The following is a 25,404-nucleotide window of genomic DNA, read 5'->3' as shown; positions in this document are numbered from 1 at the left end:
GGGAAGTGAAGGAGTAAACATTTGTTCAAAAGTGGCAGCTGATCCAGTGAAGGTTTTCGGCTGAGGAGACGGAGTTTACCGTAACAGGTGATCCGGTGTGTCTGTGTGTGCGGGAGTGAGTGAGTAGGTTGTTGTATGGTTGTGATTCTACCACCAGGCAGTGAGCCTAACCTTCAGGGAGATGTTCATGTCATCAGAGACTGCAGCTCTCTACCTAGAAGGTCCGGCAAACACAAACCCCGTGCCTTACTACAGATTTAGTAACATACATTCATCCGAGCCACTCTTCTCTCTTCAGCAGCAGACCAATGTGTCATTGAGTGAACAGATGACATACACAGACAGACATGGTGAATAGGTTATCCAGTCGTTGCCTCAAAAAGGGGTCGATACTTTTAAACGTCAAACAGATTACGTAAGCACATTATAAAACGCCCTGTAGCACAATCTGCTGCTGTGTCCATGACCCTCCAGCAACCTCTGCCCATGGCAACTAATACACTCCGGGAACACAGATTAGAACGTTCTGCAGTCGCCACGGGACACCAGGTCCGATCTCCATGGTTATGGGGGGCAGAGGAAGATCCCTCAGGTGATGAACATGTGACGGTAAGGGTTTTTAGTCTGTCCTGTTACCGTGGCAACAGCCCCCCCCCCCCCCAAGGCTCCTTGGTTTAAGACAGACGTTGCTCCAGAGATATTACCACGTCTCAAAACGCAGTCAGTCAGAGCATCGGAGTGGATCACCAAGAGAACGGATCTTTCACATGGAGCAATGAGAAGATCGAGGATGGTGTATCATTTTTTTCTCGGTCACCGTTGCTATGTGTCACGCAGGCTAAAACTTCACGGAAACCAACAGGGCTTTCGACCCAAATGGAAAACGTCTTTGTTCAACTCCGTGGTTGTGAGGACAACATTTCTTAACATCTTGGATAAATCTCAGATATTTGGAATTGATAAGCATTACATGTACTGTAAGTGCGATCAAGCAGTTCCTGTCCCACAAACAAATCAGCGCCAACCAAACACTGCCGCCTGCTATAACAGGTATAGGCCTCAGGGGCAATTTATGCTTGATCCGAAAATACGGTCGGAGACCCTGTATGGATGGTGTGACCCAATCGCGGATCCTCCGGAGGCACGCCGAGGACAAATTGAGCTCTGTACCGCGCCTCTCCACATAGCTCCGCATTGACATGATTGCTTGATGGTAGGTGAGGGCGGGAGGTCCTGCATAAACACAAACTCACAACAGCTCTGTAGCTCAGTTGGTAGAGCATGGCGTTTGTAACGCCAGGGTAGTGGGTTCAATCCCCGGGACCACCCATACGTAGAATGTATGCACACATGACTGTAAGTCGCTTTGGATAAAAGCGTCTGCTAAATGGCATATATTATTATTATTATATTATATATTACATCGGTAAAGCACAAAAAGTATGAATGCACCAGACTTCTGCAGTGGCTGAATCATCGTAAAATGCTGCACGACCAATGAGGACGTCGGATTGAGCATGCAGCGTCTTTATGCAGATGATACAGTCTTATACTCAGCTGCCCCCCCCCCTTAAAAGCTCTACAACAAAGCTGTATTAGTGTCCAACAAGCTTTCTCTGCCCTTAACCTTGTTCTGAACACCTCCAAAACAAAGGTCATGTGGTTTGGTGAGAAGAATGCTCTCTCTCCCCAAAGGTGTGATTACTACCTCTGAGGGTTTAGAGCCTGAGGTAGTCACCTCATACAAGTACTTGGGAGTATGGCTAGAAGGTACACTGTCCTTCTCTCAGCACATATCAAAGCTGCAGGCTAAGGTTAAATCTAGACTTGGCTTCCTCTATTGTAATCTGTCCTCTTTCACCCCAGCTGCCAAACTAACCCTGATTCAGATGACCATCCTAACCATGCTAGATTACAGAATCATCATTTATAGATTGTCAGGTAAGGGTGCTCTCGAGCGGCTAGATGTTCTTTACCATTCGGCCATCAGATTTGCCACCAAAGCTCCTTATAGGACACATCACTGCACTCTATACTCCTCTGTAAACTGGTCATCTCTGTATACCCACTGGTTGATGCTTATTTATAAAACCCTCTTAGGCCTCACTCCTCCCCTATCTGAGATGCCTACTGCAGCCCTCATCCTCCACATACAACACCCGTTCTGCCAGTCACATTATGTTAAAGGTCCCCAGGGCACACACATCCCTGGGTCGCTCCTCTTTTCAGTTCGCTGCAGCTAGCGACTGGAACGAGCTGCAAAAAACACTCAAACTGGACAGTTTTATCTCTTCATTCAAAGACTCAATCATGGACATTCTTACTGACAGTTGTGGCTGCTTCGCCTGATGTATTGTTGACTCCACCTTCTTGCCCTTTGTGTTGTTATCTCTGCCCAATAATGTTTGTACCATGTTTTGTGCTGCTACCATGTTGGGCTGCTGCCATGTTGTGTTGCTACCATGTTGTTGTCATGTTGTGTTGTCATGTGTTGCTACCATGTTGTTGTCATGTTGTGTTGTTACCATGCTATGTTGTTATCTTATAGGTCTCTCTTTATGTAGTGTTGTGGAGTCTCTCTTGTCATGATGTATGTTCTGTCCTATATTTTAATATTATTTTTTATTTTTAATTCCAGCCCCCGTCCCCACAGGAGGCCTTTTGGCTTTTGAAAGGACACCATTGTAAATAATAATTTGTTCTTAACTGACTTGCCAAGTTAAATAAAGGTTAAATAAAATAAATAAAATAATAATAATGCCCAGGAGTTGAGGAGAACCAAGGACTCACCTCCCTCTAGTGGTGAGATGAGAAAGAACAGGGGGGAAATGCGTTGTTTCTCCTCAATACAAGACTGGAATTAAATTGACTCACTCCTCTGGTTCCCTCCAGTGGGCAAAACATATATGACACGTTGACGACGGCGACAGACTAATACTGTAGGTCACTGAACGAAAAGAGGCCTAAAAGGCAAATGTGATTCAAAGGGTGAGCTTGGTTAACAGAGAACTCATGTGAAAACATGTGTTCAGTTAAATTAAAATAGCATTGGACTGGTTACGGCTTGAATAGTAACACCCTCTTGAAGGAAGCCGAGGGAAACAGCAGCTAGGGGTGAAACAGCTGTAGACGAACTTGAGATATAACCGTATCTAATGTGCAAACCTTCTATTTACATCAATGCATTACTACACTGATACTGTATTACTACACTGATACTGTATTACTACACTGATACTGTTTTACTGCACTGATACTGTATTACTACACTGATACTGTATTACTACACTGATACTGTATTACTACACTGATACTGTTTTACTGCACTGATACTGTATTACTACACTGATACTGTTTTACTGCACTGATACTGTTTTACTACACTGATACTGTATTACTACACTGATACTGTTTTACTACACTGATACTGTATTACTACACTGATACTGCATTACTGCCCTGATACTGTATTACTACACTGATACTGTATTACTACACTGATACTGTTTTACTGCACTTATACTGTATTACTACACTGATACTGTATTACTACACTGATACTGTTTTACTACACTGATACTGTATTACTACACTGATACTGTTTTACTACACTGATACTGTTTTACTGCACTTATACTGTATTACTACACTGATACTGTATTACTACACTGATACTGTTTTACTACACTGATACTGTTTTACTGCACTTATACTGTATTACTACACTGATACTGTATTACTACACTGATACTGTTTTACTGCACTGATGCTGTATTACTACACTGATACTGTATTACTACACTGATACTGTTTTACTACACTGATACTGTTTTACTGCACTGATACTGTATTACTACACTGATACTGTATTACTACACTGATACTGTTTTACTGCACTGATACTGTATTACTACACTGATACTGTTTTACTACACTGATACTGTATTACTACACTGATACTGTTTTACTGCACTGATGCTGTATTACTACACTGATACTGTATTACTACACTGATACTGTTTTACTACACTGATACTGTTTTACTGCACTGATACTGTATTACTACACTGATACTGTTTTACTACACTGATGCTGTATTACTACACTGATACTGTATTACTACACTGATACTGTTTTACTACACTGATACTGTATTACTACACTGATACTGTTTTACTACACTGATACTGTTTTACTGCACTGATACTGTATTACTACACTGATACTGTATTACTCCACTGATACTGTATTACTGCACTGATACTGTATTACTACACTGATACTGTTTTACTACACTGATACTGTATTACTACACTGATACTGTTTTACTACACTGATACTGTTTTACTGCACTTATACTGTATTACTACACTGATACTGTATTACTACACTGATACTGTTTTACTGCACTGATGCTGTATTACTACACTGATACTGTATTACTACACTGATACTGTTTTACTACACTGATACTGTTTTACTGCACTGATACTGTATTACTACACTGATACTGTATTACTACACTGATACTGTTTTACTGCACTGATACTGTATTACTACACTGATACTGTTTTACTACACTGATACTGTTTTACTGCACTGATACTGTTTTACTGCACTGATACTGTTTTACTACACTGATACTGTATTACTACACTGATACTGTATTACTACACTGATACTGTTTTACTACACTGATACTGTTTTACTGCACTGATACTGTTTTACTACACTGATACTGTATTACTACACTGATACTGTATTACTACACTGATACTGTATTACTACACTGATACTGTTTTACTACACTGATACTGTTTTACTACACTGATACTGTATTACTACACTGATACTGTTTTACTGCACTGATACTGTTTTACTACACTGATGCTGTATTACTACACTGATACTGTTTTACTACACTGATACTGTATTACTACACTGATACTGCATTACTGCCCTGATACTGTATTACTACACTGATACTGTATTACTACACTGATACTGTTTTACTGCACTTATACTGTATTACTACACTGATACTGTATTACTACACTGATACTGTATTACTACACTGATACTGTTTTACTACACTGATACTGTATTACTACACTGATACTGTTTTACTACACTGATACTGTTTTACTGCACTTATACTGTATTACTACACTGATACTGTATTACTACACTGATACTGTTTTACTACACTGATACTGTTTTACTGCACTTATACTGTATTACTACACTGATACTGTATTACTGCACTGATGCTGTATTACTACACTGATACTGTATTACTACACTGATACTGTATTACTACACTGATACTGTATTACTACACTGATACTGTATTACTACACTGATACTGATCTCAAAGCAGGACTTCGCCCTTAATACTCAACAGTATAATACTGACATCAGAACAGTCTAACAATCTAACCAGTTCGTAAGACGGAGGCCAACGTGATACCACACCATTGGTTTCTGCAGTGCTGTAACATTAGCTATCTGTGAGCAGAAAGGCCTTGCGTTCTGCGTGTTCTCAATCTTGCTGTGGGAATCGGGGCGGAGGAGCGAGAGAACGTCCATCCTGAGGTTAGAGGACGGGCGCGGTACTATCACTTCCTATAAAGGGATGGGTGTGGTGCCATCACTTCCTTCACGAAAAACCCATCAACTCTCAGAATCAGTTCTCAACCTATTTCTCACTCAGCCTCCGCATGACCCCTAATAACACTTCCTTAAATAGGACGGCGAGTTACTTTCACAACATACCGTACAACCCAGCCAAGAGACATTTACAGGAAGAAGGAGAACCTCTCTTACAAGAGAGGAGACCAAACAAGCAGAGGTGGACCTACGTTCGTTTACCCGGCCCTCCTGAAAATGAAGGCTTTCCAAAAAAAATAAATGCCACGCTCCAAAAATAGCATCTGCTGAAGCTTGTTGACAGTTAACATTTCCACCTGGGCAAGAAAGTGATGAAACATACATGACTTCCTCACAGATAGATCACAGCTCCACTGTTGCTGTGTTGTTGGCTGTTGGAGGAGCACGGTGTCGGTTCCATTGTGCGAGTCCTTTTTTATCATCCGTCTCGGACTCTTGAAGATGGTCAACATCTCTACCAGCGCAGACGGGTTAATTAGCAAAGAACATCTTCTCTCAGATCATAATGTGGGTCATGAAGTGAAGGACCCGTGGTGAAGTGTGAACCAGCCATCCAAAAGGCCCAGAGTCAGACATCTTACCCCTGCTCCAAGATGACTAGCTCACATGTAGAGTCACACATCTTACCCCTGCTCCAAGATGACTAGCTCACATGTAGAGTCAGACATCTTACCCCTGCTCCAAGATGACTAGCTCACATGCAGAGTCAGACATCTTACCCCTGCTCCAAGATGACTAGCTCACATGTAGAGTCAGACATCTTACCCCTGCTCCAAGATGACTAGCTCACATGCAGTCAGACACCTTACCCCTGCTCCAAGATGACTAGCTCACATGTAGAGTCAGACATCCTACCCCTGCTCCAAGATGACTAGCTCACATGCAGAGCCAGACATTTTACCCCTGCTCCAAGATGACTAGCTCACATGCAGTCAGACACCTTACCCCTGCTCCAAGATGACTAGCTCACATGTAGAGTCAGACATCTTACCCCTGCTCCAAGATGACTAGCTCACATGTAGAGTCAGACATCTTACCCTTGCTCCAAGATGACTAGCTCACGTGTAGAGTCAGACATCTTACCCCTGCTCCAAGATGACTAGCTCACATGTAGAGTCACACATCTTACCCCTGCTCCAAGATGACTAGCTCACATGCAGTCAGACACCTTACCCCTGCTCCAAGATGACTAGTTCACATGCAGAGTCAGACATCTTACCCCTGCTCCAAGATGACTAGCTCACATGTAGAGTCAGACATCTTACCCCTGCTCCAAGATGACTAGCTCACATGTAGAGTCAGACATCTTACCCCTGCTCCAAGATGACTAGCTCACATGTAGAGTCAGACATCCTACCCCTGCTCCAAGATGACTAGCTCACATACAGAGTCACACATGTTACCCCTGCTCCAAGATGACTAGCTCACATGTAGAGTCAGGCATCCTACCCCTGCTCCAAGATGACTAGCTCACATGCAGAGTCAGACATCTTACCCCTGCTCCAAGATGACTAGCTCACATGCAGTCAGACACCTTACCCCTGCTCCAAGATGACTAGCTCACATGCAGAGTCAGACATCTTACCCCTGCTCCAAGATGACTAGCTCACATGCAGAGTCAGACATCTTACCCCTGCTCCAAGATGACTAGCTCACATACAGAGTCACACATGTTACCCCTGCTCCAAGATGACTAGCTCACATGCAGAGTCAGACATCCTACCCCTGCTCCAAGATGACTAGCTCACATGTAGAGTCAGACATCTTACCCTTGCTCCAAGATGACTAGCTCACATGTAGAGTCAGACATCTTACCCCTGCTCCAAGATGACTAGCTCACATGTAGAGTCACACATCTTAGCCCTGCTCCAAGATGACTAGCTCACATGCAGAGTCAGACATCCTAGCCCTGCTCCAAGATGACTAGCTCACATGTAGAGTCAGACATCTTACCCCTGCTCCAAGATGACTAGCTCACATGTAGAGTCAGACATCTTACCCTTGCTCCAAGATGACTAGCTCAAATGTAGAGCCAGACATCTTACCCCTGCTCCAAGATGACTAGCTCACATGCAGAGTCAGACATCTTACCCCTGCTCCATGATGACTAGCTCACATGCAGAGTCAGACATCTTACCCCTGCTCCAAGATGACTAGCTCACATGCAGTCAGACACCTTACCCCTGCTCCAAGATGACTAGCTCACATACAGAGTCACACATGTTACCCCTGCTCCAAGATGACTAGCTCACATGCAGAGTCAGACATCCTGCTCCAAGATGACCCACATGCTCCAAGATGACTAGCTCACATGTAGAGTCAGACATCTTACCCCTGCTCCAAGATGACTAGCTCACATGTAGAGTCAGACATCTTACCCTTGCTCCAAGATGACTAGCTCACAGACACCTTACCCCTGTAGAGTCAGACATCTTACCCCTGCTCCAAGATGACTAGCTCACATGTAGAGTCACACATCTTACCCCTGCTCCAAGATGACTAGCTCACATGCAGTCAGACACCTTACCCCTGCTCCAAGATGACTAGCTCACATGCAGAGTCAGACATCTTACCCCTGCTCCAAGATGACTAGCTCACATGTAGAGTCAGACATCTTACCCCTGCTCCAAGATGACTAGCTCACATGTAGAGTCAGACATCTTACCCCTGCTCCAAGATGACTAGCTCACATGTAGAGTCAGACATCCTACCCCTGCTCCAAGATGACTAGCTCACATACAGAGTCACACATCTTACCCCTGCTCCAAGATGACTAGCTCACATGTAGAGTCAGGCATCCTACCCCTGCTCCTCAAGATGACCCTGCTCCAAGATGACTAGCTCACATGCAGAGTCAGACATCTTACCCCTGCTCCAAGATGACTAGCTCACATGCAGTCAGACACCTTACCCCTGCTCCAAGATGACTAGCTCACATGCAGAGTCAGACATCTTACCCCTGCTCCAAGATGACTAGCTCACATGTAGAGTCAGACATCTTACCCCTGCTCCAAGATGACTAGCTCACATGTAGAGTCAGACATCTTACCCCTGCTCCAAGATGACTAGCTCACATGCAGAGTCAGACATCTTACCCCCAAGATGCTCTCAAGATGACATCTTAGCTCAAGATGTACATGAGTCAGACATCTTACCCCTGCTCCAAGATGACTAGCTCACATGTAGAGTCACACATCTTACCCCTGCTCCAAGATGACTAGCTCACATGCAGTCAGACACCTTACCCCTGCTCCAAGATGACTAGCTCACATGCAGTCAGACACCTTACCCCTGCTCCAAGATGACTAGCTCACATGCAGAGTCAGACATCTTACCCCTGCTCCAAGATGACTAGCTCACATGTAGAGTCAGACATCTTACCCCTGCTCCAAGATGACTAGCTCACATGTAGAGTCAGATATCTTACCCCTGCTCCAAGATGACTAGCTCACATGTAGAGTCACACATCTTACCCCTGCTCCAAGATGACTAGCTCACATGTAGAGTCAGACATCTTACCCCTGCTCCAAGATGACTAGCTCACATGTAGAGTCAGACATCTTACCCTTGCTCCAAGATGACTAGCTCACGTGTAGAGTCAGACATCTTACCCCTGCTCCAAGATGACTAGCTCACATGTAGAGTCAGACATCTTACCCCTGCTCCAAGATGACTAGCTCACATGTAGAGTCAGACATCTTACCCCTGCTCCAAGATGACTAGCTCACATGTAGAGTCAGACATCCTACCCCTGCTCCAAGATGACTAGCTCACATACAGAGTCACACATGTTACCCCTGCTCCAAGATGACTAGCTCACATGTAGAGTCAAACATCCTACCCCTGCTCCAAGATGACTAGCTCACATACAGAGTCACACATGTTACCCCTGCTCCAAGATGACTAGCTCACATGTAGAGTCAAACATCCTACCTCTGCTCCAAGATGACTAGCTCACATGCAGAGTCAGACATCTTACCCCTGCTCCAAGATGACTAGCTCACATGTAGAGTCAGACATCTTACCCTTGCTCCAAGATGACTAGCTCACATGTAGAGTCAGACATCTTACCCCTGCTCCAAGATGACTAGCTCACATGTAGAGTCACACATCTTACCCCTGCTCCAAGATGACTAGCTCACATGCAGTCAGACACCTTACCCCTGCTCCAAGATGACTAGCTCACATGTAGAGTCAGACATCTTACCCCTGCTCCAAGATGACTAGCTCACATGTAGAGTCACACATCTTACCCCTGCTCCAAGATGACTAGCTCACATGCAGTCAGACACCTTACCCCTGCGCCAAGATGACTAGCTCACATGTAGAGTCAGACATCTTACCCCTGCTCCAAGATGACTAGCTCACATACAGAGTCACACATGTTACCCCTGCTCCAAGATGACTAGCTCACATGTAGAGTCAGACATCCTACCTCTGCTCCAAGATGACTAGCTCACATGCAGAGTCAGACATCTTACCCCTGCTCCAAGATGACTAGCTCACATGCAGAGTCAGACATGTTACCCCTGCTCCAAGATGACTAGCTCACATGCAGAGTCAGACATCTTACCCCCTCTAGCCCCTGCTCCAAGATGACTAGCTCACATGTAGAGTCAGACATCTTACCCCTGCTCCAAGATGACTAGCTCACATGTAGAGTCAGACATCTTACCCTTGCTCCAAGATGACTAGCTCACATGTAGAGTCAGACATCTTACCCCTGCTCCAAGATGACTAGCTCACATGTAGAGTCACACATCTTACCCCTGCTCCAAGATGACTAGCTCACATGCAGTCAGACACCTTACCCCTGCTCCAAGATGACTAGCTCACATGCAGAGTCAGACATCTTACCCCTGCTCCAAGATGACTAGCTCACATGCAGAGTCAGACATCTTACCCCTGCTCCAAGATGACTAGCTCACATGCAGTCAGACACCTTACCCCTGCTCCAAGATGACTAGCTCACATGTAGAGTCAGACATCTTACCCCTGCTCCAAGATGACTAGCTCACATGTAGAGTCACACATGTTACCCCTGCTCCAAGATGACTAGCTCACATGCAGAGTCAGACATCCTACCCCTGCTCCAAGATGACTAGCTCACATGTAGAGTCAGACATCTTACCCCTGCTCCAAGATGACTAGCTCACATGTAGAGTCAGACATCTTACCCCTGCTCCAAGATGACTAGCTCACATGTAGAGTCAGACATCTTACCCCTGCTCCAAGATGACTAGCTCAAATGTAGAGTCAGACATCTTACCCCTGCTCCAAGATGACTAGCTCACATGTAGAGTCACACATCTTACCCCTGCTCCAAGATGACTAGCTCACATGCAGTCAGACACCTTACCCCTGCTCCAAGATGACTAGCTCACATGTAGAGTCAGACATCCTACCCCTGCTCCAAGATGACTAGCTCACATGCAGAGGCAGACATCTTACCCCTGCTCCAAGATGACTAGCTCACATGCAGTCAGACACCTTACCCTTGCTCAGAGATGACTAGCTCACATGCAGAGCCAGACATCTTACCCCTGCTCCAAGATGACTAGCTCACATGCAGTCAGACATCTTACCCCTGCTCCAAGATGACTAGCTCACATGCAGAGTCAGACATCTTACCCCTGCTCCAAGATGACTAGCTCACATGTAGAGTCAGACATCTTACCCCTGCTCCAAGATGACTAGCTCACATGTAGAGTCAGACATCTTACCCCTGCTCCAAGATGACTAGCTCACATGTAGAGTCAGACATCCTACCCCTGCTCCAAGATGACTAGCTCACATACAGAGTCACACATGTTACCCCTGCTCCAAGATGACTAGCTCACATGTAGAGTCACACATCTTACCCCTGCTCCAAGATGACTAGCTCACATGAGTCACACATGTCAAGATGACAGCTCACATGTAGAGTCAAACATCCTACCCTGCTCCAAGATGACTAGCTCACATGTAGAGTCAGACATCTTACCCCTGCTCCAAGATGACTAGCTCACATACAGAGTCACACATGTTACCCCTGCTCCAAGATGACTAGCTCACATGCAGAGTCAGACATCCTACCCCTGCTCCAAGATGACTAGCTCACATGTAGAGTCAGACATCTTACCCCTGCTCCAAGATGACTAGCTCACATGTAGAGTCAGACATCTTACCCTTGCTCCAAGATGACTAGCTCAAATGTAGAGTCAGACATCTTACCCCTGCTCCAAGATGACTAGCTCACATGTAGAGTCACACATCTTACCCCTGCTCCAAGATGACTAGCTCACATGCAGTCAGACACCTTACCCCTGCTCCAAGATGACTAGCTCACATGTAGAGTCAGACATCCTACCCCTGCTCCAAGATGACTAGCTCACATGCAGAGGCAGACATCTTACCCCTGCTCCAAGATGACTAGCTCACATGCAGTCAGACACCTTACCCTTGCTCAGAGATGACTAGCTCACATGCAGAGCCAGACATCTTACCCCTGCTCCAAGATGACTAGCTCACATGCAGTCAGACACCTTAACCCTGCTCCAAGATGACTAGCTCACATGCAGAGTCAGACATCTTACCCCTGCTCCAAGATGACTAGCTCACATGTAGAGTCAGACATCTTACCCCTGCTCCAAGATGACTAGCTCACATGTAGAGTCAGACATCTTACCCCTGCTCCAAGATGACTAGCTCACATGTAGAGTCAGACATCCTACCCCTGCTCCAAGATGACTAGCTCACATACAGAGTCACACATGTTACCCCTGCTCCAAGATGACTAGCTCACATGTAGAGTCAAACATCCTACCCCTGCTCCAAGATGACTAGCTCACATACAGAGTCAGACATCTTACCCCTGCTCCAAGATGACTAGCTCACATGCAGTCAGACACCTTACCCCTGCTCCAAGATGACTAGCTCACATACAGAGTCACACATGTTACCCCTGCTCCAAGATGACTAGCTCACATGCAGAGTCAGACATCCTACCCCTGCTCCAAGATGACTAGCTCACATGTAGAGTCAGACATCTTACCCCTGCTCCAAGATGACTAGCTCACATGTAGAGTCACACATCTTACCCCTGCTCCAAGATGACTAGCTCACATGCAGTCAGACACCTTACCCCTGCTCCAAGATGACTAGCTCACATACAGAGTCACACATGTTACCCCTGCTCCAAGATGACTAGCTCACATGTGGAGTCAGGCATCCTACCCCTGCTCCAAGATGACTAGCTCACATGCAGAGTCAGACATCTTACCCCTGCTCCAAGATGACTAGCTCACATGCAGTCAGACACCTTACCCCTGCTCCAAGATGACTAGCTCACATGCAGAGTCAGACATCTTACCCCTGCTCCAAGATGACTAGCTCACATGTAGATTCAGACATCTTACCCCTGCTCCAAGATGACTAGCTCACATGTAGAGTCAGACATCTTACCCCTGCTCCAAGATGACTAGCTCACATGTAGAGTCAGACATCTTACCCCTGCTCCAAGATGATTAGCTCAGATGTAGAGTCAGACATCTTACCCCTGCTCAAAGATGACTAGCTCACATGTAGAGTCAGACATGTTACCCCTGCTCCAAGATGATTAGCTCACATGTAGAGTCAGACATCTTACCCCTGCTCCAAGATGATTAGCTCACATGTAGAGTCAGACATCTTACCCCTGCTCCAAGATGACTAGCTCACATGCATAGTCACACATCTTACCCCTGCTCCAAGATGACTAGCTCACATGTAGAGTCAGATATCTTACCCCTGCACCAAGATGACTAGCTCACATGCAGAGTCAGACATCTTACCCCTGCTCCAAGATGACTAGCTCACATGTAGAGTCACACATGTTATCCCTGCTCCAAGATGACTAGCTCACATGCAGTCAGACATCTTACCCCTGCTCCAAGATGACTAGCTCACACGTAGAGTCAGACATCTTACCCCTGCTCCAAGATGACTAGCTCACATGTAGAGTCAGACATCTTACCCCTGCTCCAAGATGACTAGCTCACATGTAGAGTCAGACATCTTACCCCTGCTCCAAGATGACTAGCTCACATGCAGAGTCACACATGTGTGCACACGTGCGTGTCTGTGTGTGTGTGTGTGCGTGTATATACAGTGCAACACATCACATCTCACCTATAGGATCCACATCTGCACAGTCATTCACACACAGAGAGAGGGATGGGGGAGAGGGGGACAGAGGGGAGAGAGAGGGGGAGGAGAGAGAGAGGGGTGGGGTGAGGGGAAGGAGAGACGGGAGATGAAGTACAAAGGTGGGGAGAGAGAGAGGGGAAGAGGGAGTGAGAGGGTGAAAGGGAGAGAGGGAGATGGAGAGACAGGGAGATGGCGAGAGGGAGAGGGGGACAGTGGGGAGAAAAGGGGAGGGGAGGGGGACAGAGGGGGACAGAGGTGGAGAAAAGGGGAGGGGAGGGGGACAGAGGGGAGAGAGAGGGGGAGGAGAGAGAGAGCGAGATGGGAGAGAGAAGGGACAGAGGTGGAGAAAAAGGAAAGGGGAGGGGGAGAGGGGGACAGAGGTGGAGAAAAAGGAAAGGGGAGGGGGAGAGGGGGACAGAGGTGGAGAAAGGGGGAGGGGAGGGGGCAGAGGGGAGAGAGAGGGGGAGGAGAGAGAGAGCGAGATGGGAGAGAGAAGGGACAGAGGTGGAGAAAAAGGAAAGGGGAGGGGGAGAGGGGGACAGAGGTGGAGAAAAGGGGAGGGGAGGGGGACAGAGGGGAGAGAGAGGGGGAGGAGAGAGAGAGCGAGATGGGAGAGGGAAGGGACAGAGGTGGAGAAAAAGGAAAGGGGAGGGGGAGAGGGGGACAGAGGTGGAGAAAAATGAAAGGGGAGGGGGAGAGGGGGACAGAGGTGGAGAAAAAGGAAAGGGGAGGGGGAGAGGGGGACAGAGGTGGAGAAAAAGGGGAGGAGAGGGGGACAGAGACAGAGACAAAGAAGAAGAGCACAACAACACTCATCCGCCATGACAGTGCGTCTGTCCACCACCTTCCTGCTCAGACAGTATCACGCATCCCAAATGGCACCCTATTCCCTATATAATGCACTACTTTTGACCAGAGGGCTCTGGAAGTGCACTATAAGTAGCGCACTATAAAGGGAATATGGTGCCATTGAGACACAGCCTATGTCCACACATCAGACATGGAAGTCCTTGTTAGTCTCAATACCGTAACTATAGTGTAAACATTTCAACCCACAATGACTTTCTGAGAAACGTGAGAAAAGAGAACAGACAATTGTTACCACATAAAAAAACAAACATGAACCTATGAAAACTATTGATAAAAAACTCTTGAATACAAAAATGTTCTTTAATGACACCTGGAGACAAGAAAAAGCCACTGGGAATGTTCACCTGTCGACACACGTGTGCTCAGAAACCAGAGAAGCACGTTTATATAAGGACTGGGGAGTGGTACGTGCCACGGGCCTTTTCTCCGTGTTCCACAAGAAAAAAACGACTCAGGTCCTCAGCAAAAAGAGACTAACAGACAAAAGAAAAGGAAAATGCAGACAAAGAAAGGAGAGAGAGGACTCACCACATTTACAGACAGAGAAAGCAGAGAGAGGACTCACCACATTTACAGACAGAGAAAGCAGAGAGAGGACTCACCACATTTACAGACAGAGAAAGGATAGAGGACTCACCACATTTACAGACAGAGAAAGGAGAGAGGACTCACCACATTTACAGACAGAGGAAGGAGAGAGAGGACTCACCACATTTACAGACAGAGAAAGCAGAGAGAGGACTCACCACATTTACAGACAGAGAAAGGATAGAGGACTCACCACATTTACAGACAGAGAAAGGAGAGAGGACTCACCACATTTACAGACAGAGAAAGGAGAGAGGACTCACCACATTTACAGACAGAGAAAGGAGAGGACTCGCCACATTTACAGACAGAGAAAGGAGAGGACTCACCACATTTACAGACAGAGAAAGGGGAGGACTCACCACATTTACAGACAGAGAAAGGAGAGAGGACTCACCACATTTACAGACAGAGAAAGGAGAGGACTCACCACATTTACAGACATATAAAGGAGAGAGAGGACTCACCACATTTAAAGACAGAGAAAGGAGAGAGGACTCACCACATTTACAGACAGAGAAAGGAGAGAGGACTCACCACATTTACAGACAGAGAAAGGAGAGAGGACTCACCACATTTACAGACAGAGAAAGGAGAGAGGACTCACCACATTTACAGACAGAGAAAGGAGAGAGGACTCACCACATTTACAGACAGAGAAAGGAGAGAGGACTCACCACATTTACAGACAGAGAAAGGATAGAGGACTCACCACATTTACAGACAGAGAAAGGAGAGAGGACTCACCACATTTACAGACAGAGAAAGGAGAGAGGACTCACCACATTTACAGACAGAGAAAGGAGAGAGGACTCACCACATTTACAGACAGAGAAAGGAGAGAGGACTCACCACATTTACAGACAGAGAAAGGAGAGAGGACTCACCACATTTACAGACAGAGAAAGGAGAGAGGACTCACCACATTTACAGACAGAGAAAGGAGAGTGAGAGAAGTCACCACATTTACAGACAGAGAAAGGATAGAGAGAGAGGACTCACCACATTTACAGACAGAGAAAGGAGAGTGAGAGAAGTCACCACATTTACAGACAGAGAAAGGAGAGGACTCACCACATTTACAGACAGAGAAAGGAGAGAGGACTCACCACATTTACAGACAGAGAAAGGAGAGAGAGAGAACTCACCACATTTACAGACAGAGAAAGGAGAGAGAGAGAGGACTCACCACATTTACAGACAGATAAAGGAGAGTGAGAGAAGTCACCACATTTACAGACAGAGAAATGAGAGAGAGAAGACTCACCACATTTACAGACAGAGAAAGGGGAGAGAGAGAACTCACCACATTTATAGACAGAGAAAGGAGAGGACTCACCACATTTACAGACAGAAAGGAGAGAGGACTCACCACATTTACAGACAGAGAAAGGAGAGAGAGAGAGGACTCACCACATTTACAGACAGAGAAAGGAGAGAGAACTCACCACATTTACAGAAAGAGAAGGAGAGAGAGAAGACTCACCACATTTACAGACAGAGAAAGGAGAGAAGACTCACCACATTTACAGATAGAGAAGGAGAGAGAGAGAGAGGACTCACCACATTTACAGACAGAGAAAGGAGAGTGAGAGAAGTCACCACATTTACAGACAGAGAAAGGAGAGAGGACTCACCACATTTACAGACAGAGAAAGGAGAGAGGACTCACCACATTTACAGACAGAGAAAGGAGAGAGGACTCACCACATTTACAGACAGAGAAAGGAGAGAGGACTCACCACATTTACAGACAGAGAAAGGAGAGAGGACTCACCACATTTACAGACAGAGAAAGGAGAGAGAGAACTCACCACATTTACAGACAGAGAAAGGAGAGAGAGGACTCACCACATTTACAGACAGAGAAAGGAGAGAGAGAGAAGTCTCACCACATTTACAGACAGAGAAAGGAGAGGACTCACCACATTTACAGACAGAGAAAGGAGAGAGGACTCACCACATTTACAGACAGAGAAAGGAGAGTGAGAGAAGTCACCACATTTACAGACAGAGAAAGGATAGAGAGAGAGGACTCACCACATTTACAGACAGAGAAAGGAGAGAGAGAGAGAGGACTCACCACATTTACAGACAGAGAAAGGAGAGTGAGAGAAGTCACCACATTTACAGACAGAGAAAGGAGAGGACTCACCACATTTACAGACAGAGAAAGGAGAGAGGACTCACCACATTTACAGACAGAGAAAGGAGAGAGAGAGAACTCACCACATTTACAGACAGAGAAAGGAGAGAGAGAGAGGACTCACCACATTTACAGACAGATAAAGGAGAGTGAGAGAAGTCACCACATTTACAGACAGAGAAATGAGAGAGAGAAGACTCACCACATTTACAGACAGAGAAAGGGGAGAGAGAGAACTCACCACATTTACAGACAGAGAAAGGAGAGGACTCACCACATTTACAGACAGAAAGGAGAGAGGACTCACCACATTTACAGACAGAGAAAGGAGAGAGAGAGAGGACTCACCACATTTACAGACAGAGAAAGGAGAGAGAACTCACCACATTTACAGAAAGAGAAGGAGAGAGAGAAGACTCACCACATTTACAGACAGAGAAAGGAGAGAAGACTCACCACATTTACAGATAGAGAAGGAGAGAGAGAGAGGACTCACCACATTTACAGACAGAGAAAGGAGAGTGAGAGAAGTCACCACATTTACAGACAGAGAAAGGAGAGAGGACTCACCACATTTACAGACAGAGAAAGGAGAGAGGACTCACCACATTTACAGACAGAGAAAGGAGAGAGGACTCACCACATTTACAGACAGAGAAAGGAGAGAGGACTCACCACATTTACAGACAGAGAAAGGAGAGAGGACTCACCACATTTACAGACAGAGAAAGGAGAGAGAGAACTCACCACATTTACAGACAGAGAAAGGAGAGAGAGGACTCACCACATTTACAGACAGAGAAAGGAGAGGGAGAGAAGTCACCACATTTACAGACAGAGAAAGGAGAGGACTCACCACATTTACAGACAGAGAAAGGAGAGAGGACTCACCACATTTACAGAAGAGAAAGGAGAGAGAAGACTCACCACATTTACAGACAGAGAAAGGAGAGAAGACTCACCACATTTACAGACAGAGAAAGAGAGAGAGAGAGGACTCACCACATTTACAGACAGAGAAAGGAGAGTGAGATAAGTCACCACATTTACAGACAGAGAAAGGAGAGGACTCACCACATTTACAGACAGAGAAAGGAGAGAGGACTCACCACATTTACAGACAGAGAAAGGAGAGAGAGAGAACTCACCACATTTACAGACAGAGAAAGGAGAGAGACTCACCACATTTACAGACAGATAAAGGAGAGAGAGACTCACCACATTTACAGACAGAGAAATGAGAGAGAGAAACTCACCACATTTACAGACAGAGAAAGGAGAGAGAGAACTCACCACATTTACAGACAGAGAAAGGAGAGGACTCACCACATTTACAGACAGAAAGGAGAGAGGACTCACCACATTTACAGACAGAGAAAGGAGAGAGAGAGAGGACTCACCACATTTACAGACAGAGAAAGGAGAGAGAACTCACCACATTTACAGAAAGAGAAAGGAGAGAGAGAAGACTCACCACATTTACAGACAGAGAAAGGAGAGAAGACTCACCACATTTACAGACAGAGAAGGAGAGAGAGAGAGAGGACTCACCACATTTACAGACAGAGAAAGGAGAGTGAGAGAAGTCACCACATTTACAGACAGAGAAAGGAGGACTCACCACATTTACAGACAGAGAAATGAGAGAGAGAAGACTCACCACATTTACAGACAGAGAAAGGAGAGAGAGAGAACTCACCACATTTACAGACAGAGAAGGAGAGAGAGAAGACTCACCACATTTACAGACAGAGAAAGGAGAGAAGACTCACCACATTTACAGACAGAGAAGGAGAGAGGACTCACCACATTTACAGACAGAGAAATGAGAGAGAGGACTCACCACATTTACAGACAGAGAAAGGAGAGAGGACTCATCACATTTACAGACAGAGAAAGGAGAGGACTCACCACATTTACAGACAGAGAAAGGAGAGAGGACTCACCACATTTACAGACAGAGAAAGGAGAGATAGAACTCACCACATTTACAGACAGAGAAAGGAGAGAGAGAACTCACCACATTTACAGACAGAGAAAGGAGAGAGAGAACTCACGTTTACAGACAGAGAAAGGAGAGAGAGAACTCACCACATTTACAGACAGAGAAAGGAGAGAGGACTCACCACATTTACAGACAGAGAAAGGAGAGAGAGAACTCACCACATTTACAGACAGAGAAAGGAGAGAGAGAACTCACCACATTTACAGACAGAGAAAGGAGAGATAGAACTCACCACATTTATAGACAGAAAAAGGAGAGATAGAACTCACCATATTTACAGACAGAGAAAGGAGAGATAGAACTCACCACATTTACAGACAGAGAAAGGAGAGATAGAACACACCACATTTACAGACAGAGAAAGGAGAGAGGACTCACCACATTTACAGACAGAGAAAGGAGAGATAGAACTCACCACATTTACAGACAGAGAAAGGAGAGAGAGAACTCACCACATTTACAGACAGAGAAAGGAGAGATAGAACTCATCACATTTACAGACAGAGAAAGGAGAGAGAACTCACCACATTTACAGACAGAGAAAGGAGAGATAGAACTCACCACATTTACAGACAGAGAAAGGAGAGATAGAACTCACCACATTTTGCGAGGCATCTTTTCTCGGTGCGAGTTACCCGACCTTCACTCCTCCTTTCAACCCTCTGTCCTCCCTATCCCCCCATAAACACACACACACACACACTCAGTCCTGATTATGGTGTTATTAATGAGGTGGTGTGCTTTTGGTGCAAATTGAATGCAGAGCGCTCACTTTGTAGTGGCAGGGGAGCGAGGGTGAGAGAGAGGGGGGAGGGAGTTGTTGCCAGCCTCACATATCCCCAGGAGCATCGCCCGCTTGGTCCATCAGCAAATCCACACTGACCTGCTCTGACATGCAAGTAAGCCACACACACACACACACACACACACACACACACACACACACACACACACACACACACACACACACACACACACACACACACACACACACACACACACACACACACACACACACACACACACACACACACACACACACACACACACACACACACACACTACTAAATAGGCTTTGACTGTCCAGAATTTGTTTAGGGATTTCAGAGAAATGGGCAAGCGCACAAAAAAATAAAAATAATTCCACACAAAAACACACACAGAGGGCTTTAATGAGAGCTGTGAGAGAGGGGGAGAGAGTGGGAGAGATGGGAGATGAGAGAGGGGGAGGGAGGGGAGAGAGGGGGAGGGGGAGAGAGGGGAGAGAGGGGCAGAGAGTGGGAGAGAGGGGGAGAGGGGGAGAGGGGGAGAGAGTGGGAGAGAGGGGGAGAGAGGGGAGAGAGGGGGAGAGAGTGGGAGAGAGGGGAGAGATGGGGAGAGAGGGGAGAGAGGAGGAGGGGGAGAGAGTGGGAGAAAGGGGAGAGAGAGGGAGAGAGGGGAGAGAGGGGGAGAGAGGGGGAGAGAGTGGGAGAGAGGGGAGAGAGGGGAGAGAGGGGAGAGAGGAGGAGGGAGAGGAGGAGGGGGAGGGGGGGGGGGAGAGAGGAGGAGGGAGAGGAGGAGGGGGAGGGGCAGGGGGAGAGCTACAGCACTACAGCAGCCTGTGAACAACAGACACCTGCAGCCAGCTGCTTTGATGTTTCCCCTCTCCCTCCCCTTCTCCCTCCCACTCCCTCCTCCTCTCCCCTCCTCCTCTCCCTCCCCTTCTCCCTTCTCCTCTCCCTCCCCTTCTCCCTCCCACTCCCTCCCACTCTCCCTCCCACTCCCTCCACCACTGCCCCCTGTTCTCTCACCAACATGCCTGGTATACGTGACCTCGCTTGGAGGGGCCTTCGACAGACACACACAGACACGCAACCCAGCAGCCCAAAAACCCAGCCAGCCAGTTGACCAGCACTCGTCAGTGTCGTTTCAGCAGGAGCACGGTCCACAGTCACAGTCACGACTACCTCATTCATATTCAGGCGCACTCCAAACAGCATAATACACTTGGACCGCCACAGACTAAACAGATAGGCAACAGGCCAACCTTATTTAGCATATCCTGTGTGGGGCGGCATGTTAAAATACACCTTGGGCGCGTCCCAAATGGCGCCCTATTCCCTACACAGTGCTCTACTTATAGTGCACTACCACAGCCCTCTGGTCCAAAGTAGTGCACTATGCAGGGAAATAGGGTTCCATTTGGAAGGCAGCCCTCAATTTGGAGGTCTCTAATGGATCACAGAGCAGGGTACACTCCTTTTAAACTCCACCTCCTGTTGCTACTCAACATCAAGGTGACAGAGACAGTGGAAAGGGTAGATGTACAAACGAGAGGAAGAGAAAGAGAAGACGAGAGAAACAAATAATTGATGAGAGTGTTTATTTGTGCGTGGCAGTGAACTCGGTCATCCCCTGGGTGGCTATGAATAGCTATGGGGTTGTGAGGCAGAATCAGGATCCATTTTCTTGTCCAATGGGAGACTAACCCAGACTAACACATCTCTACCGCAAAATGCTCCTCTCATCGCTACGGCAACCTCTATTACAGGGGTGGGGGAAACTTTTTGGCTCGAGGGCCACATCGGGATTTCGAAATTCACAGCTATATTGGCACCGATTTGTCTGTCAAAATGAATTGCGGGCCAGAATGAGGGCAGTTATTTGAAAATATATAGGTCCATTATAATTTCTATAAATATATAGGTCCATTATAATTTCTATAAATATATAGGTCCATTATAATTTATATAAACATACTGTATAGGTCCTTTCTATCTAGTCTCAGATGTTGAAGTGGCCTCGAGTGATTTTTTAACCCACAATAATCATTCCCACACAAAAAAGGAATAAACAGTATATTATTGACCTTTCTTTAATAAGTTACCATTGGGACCAGCGTGTCTTTTACAAGGGAGCCTTGAATATACCATTTCATAAAATACAAGATACACTGTATATAACCTCAGCAAAAAAAGAAATGTCCCTTTTTCAGGACCCTGTCTCTCAAAGATAATTCATAAAAATCCAAATAACTTCACAGATCTTAATTGTAAAGGGTTTAAACACTGTTTCCCATACCTGATCAATTGAACCATAAACAATTCATGAACATGCACCTGTGGAGCGGTCGTTAAGACACTAACAGCTTACAGACAGTAGGCAATTAAGGTCACAGTTATGAAAAGTTAGGACACTAAAGAGGCCTTTCTACTGACTCTGAAAAACACCAAAAGAAAGATACCCAGGGTCCCTGCTCATCTGCTTGAATAAATGGTAATAAATGGCAATGTCTGTACTGTGAGACGCCTAAGACAGCGCTACAGGGAGACAGGACAGACAGCTGATCATCCTCGCAGTGGAAAAATGCATGTAACAACACCTGCAAAGGATCAGTACATCCGAACATCACACCTGCGGGACAGGTACAGGATGGTAACAACAACTGCCTGAGTTACACCAGGAAAGCACAATCCCTCCATCAGTGCTCAGACTGTCCGTACCAGGCTGAGAGAGGCTGGAATGAGGGCTTATAGGCCTGTTGTAAGACAGGTCCTCACCAGAAATCACCGGCAACAATGTCGCCTATGGGCACAAACCCACCGTCGTTGGACCAGACAGGATTGGCAAAAAGTGCTCTTCACTGACGAGTCGCGGTTTTGTCTCACCACCGGTGATGGTCGGATTCACGTTTATCGTCAAAGGAATGAGCGTTACACTGAGGTCTGTACTCTGGAGCGGGATCGATTTGGAGGTGGAGGGTCTGTCATGGTCTGGGGCGGTGTGTCACAGCATCATCGGACTGAGCTTGTTGTCATTACAGGTAATCTCAATGCTGTGTGTTACAGGGAAGACATCCTCCTCCCTCATGTGGTACCCTTCCTGCAGGCTCATCCTGACATGAACCTCCAGCATGACAATGCCACCAGCCATACTGCTCGTTCTGTGCGCGATTTCCTGCATGACAGGAATGTCAGGTGCATTTGACAGTGAGAGGACGTTTATATGGTTTATATATATACATATTTTTTTACTTTACTCAAACCTCCTGCGACCCGGATTGAATGGGCCACCCATGCCCTATTAGCAAGACTCCCCAAACCAGTCCTCCTCCACTCAGGTAGACACATCGCTTTCCCTCAGCTCTGTTGGGTCAAGCCCGTATTCCAATATGTGGAGCCAACTATGGAGGAGGTTGGAATGACTAAGAGAGGAGCTTCACACAATCCTGAACTCTAATGCTGGAAAAGCATGGCTGTCACTAATCACGCATGGAGTGTGCCAGCATTTCTCCACCAACCCACGCATTTTTAGGCAAGCATGTGCCCAAGCTCTCTCTCTCTCTCTCTCTCTCTCTCTCTCTCTCTCTCTCTCTCTCTCTCTCTCTCTCTCTCTCTCTCTCTCTCTCTCTCTCTCTCTCTCTCTCTCTCTCTCTCTCTCTCTCTCTCTCTCTCTCTCTCTCTCTCTCTCTCTCTCTCATTTATGTCATTTAACAGACGCTCTTCTCCAGTGAGTTCATAAATGTTCATACTCTTTTCATACTGGTCCCCCGTGGGAATCAAACCCACAACCCTGGTGTCGCAAGCGCCATGCTCTACCAACTAAGCCACACGGGACCTTCTTCTCCCCCTCTCTGCTTTTCTCGCTCTCCCCCTCCTTTTAACGATCTCTGTGAATGCAGATGTTCTGCGACAGCCCCTGCATCACAGTTTATGAACTCCCACAAGGCAGTCAGCGAAGGGGGAAAACAGTTGCAGAAAGGGAAGGTAGAATAGAGAGAGAGTACATGACTGTGGATAAATAAATAGTGTATAGATCAGTGGAGATTAAATCACAGTGAATGTCGGCTCCTCTAAGCTCAGTGTCAATGGAACACTTACCGGCCTTTCAGTGCTGCGATGGTAGACTTGTCAATCCTAGAGAGAGAAAGAGAGAGAACGAGAGAGAGAGCAAGAGAGCGAGAGAGCGAAAGAGTGAGAGAGAGAAAGAGCGAGAGAGCGAAAGAGAGAGAGAGAGCGAGAAAGAGAGAAAGAGGGAGAAAGAGCAAGAGAGAGAGAGAGAAAGAGCGAGAGAGAGAAAGAGCGAGAGAGAGAAAGAGCGAGAGAGAGAAAGAGCGAGAAAGAGCGAGAGAGCGAAAGAGAGAAAGGAAGAAAGGGAGAAAGAGCGAGAGAGAGAGAAAGAGAGCGAGAAAGAGAGAGAGCAAGAAAGAGAGAGAGTGAGAGAAAGAGAGAGAAAGAGCGAGAAAGAGGGAGAAAGAGTGACAGAGAGAGCGAGAGAGAAAGAGCGAGAGAGAGAAAGAGAGAGAGAGCGAGAAAGAGAGAGCGAGAAAGAGAGAGAGCGAGAAAGAGAGAGAAAGAGAAAGAGAGAGAGAGCGAGAAAGAGAGAGCGAGAAAGAGCGAGAGAGAGAAAGAGAGAGAGAGCGAGAAAGAGAGAGCGAGAAAGAGAGAGAGCGAGAAAGAGAGAGAGAGAGAAAGAGAGAGAGCGAGAAAGAGAGAGAGCAAGAAAGAGAGAGAGTGAGAGAAAGAAAGAGAGAGAAAGAGCGAGAAAGAGTGAGAGAGAGAGAGCGAGAGAGCGAGAGAGAAAGAGCAAGAGAGAGAAAGAGAGAGAGAGCGAGAAAGAGACAGCGGGAAAGAGAGAAAGAGCAAGAGCGAGAAAGAGCGAAAGAGAGAGAGAGAGAGAGAGAGAAAGAGAGAGAGAAAGAGAGAGAAAGAGAGAGAGAGAGAAAGAGAGCAAGAGAGAGCGAGAAAGAGAGAAAGAGCGAGAGAGAGAGCGAGAGAAAGAGCGAGAGCGAGAGTGAGAGAGAGTGAGAAAGAGAGAGAGAGAGAGCGAGAAAGAGAGCGAGAAAGAGAGAGAGAGCGAGAAAGAGAGAGAGCGAGAGAAAGAAAGAAAGAAATAAAGAAAGAAAGGGGGGGGGTTAGGGGAGAGGGGGGAGAGAGAGGGAGGTTACTGGTCATGAAACAAAATATGATGTTGTCAATGT

At 46.4% G+C, this 25,404-nt stretch overlaps 1 protein-coding gene and 1 non-coding gene across 8 annotated transcripts in view; both read right to left on the bottom strand.

The window, feature by feature from the left end:
- Positions 1-25,404, bottom strand: part of LOC124004756 (rap1 GTPase-activating protein 2-like) — a 128,821-nt gene that overhangs the window by 86,191 nt on the left and 17,226 nt on the right. For 6 of the 7 annotated variants that reach the window (XM_046313514.1, XM_046313525.1, XM_046313511.1 and 3 more), the window contains exon 2: positions 24,305-24,340. Coding sequence is in view for 1 of the 7 variants with exons in the window: in XM_046313525.1 (XP_046169481.1) it covers positions 24,305-24,340 (36 nt within the window). In the remaining 6 variants the exon portion in view is untranslated. Of the gene's footprint in view, positions 1-20,043; positions 20,106-24,304; positions 24,341-25,404 lie in introns of those variants that run through there. The other variant, XM_046313512.1, reaches the window with a different exon arrangement.
- Positions 23,967-24,042, bottom strand: trnaa-ugc. Its single transcript has one exon. It is a non-coding gene; the product is annotated as a tRNA-Ala (tRNA).

This window comes from Oncorhynchus gorbuscha, linkage group LG19 (assembly GCF_021184085.1).
Source record: "Oncorhynchus gorbuscha isolate QuinsamMale2020 ecotype Even-year linkage group LG19, OgorEven_v1.0, whole genome shotgun sequence".
Classification (NCBI taxonomy): Eukaryota; Metazoa; Chordata; class Actinopteri; order Salmoniformes; family Salmonidae; genus Oncorhynchus; species Oncorhynchus gorbuscha.
Note: the sequence above shows the minus strand (reverse complement) of the source record. Positions and strands in the feature narration are given on the sequence as shown.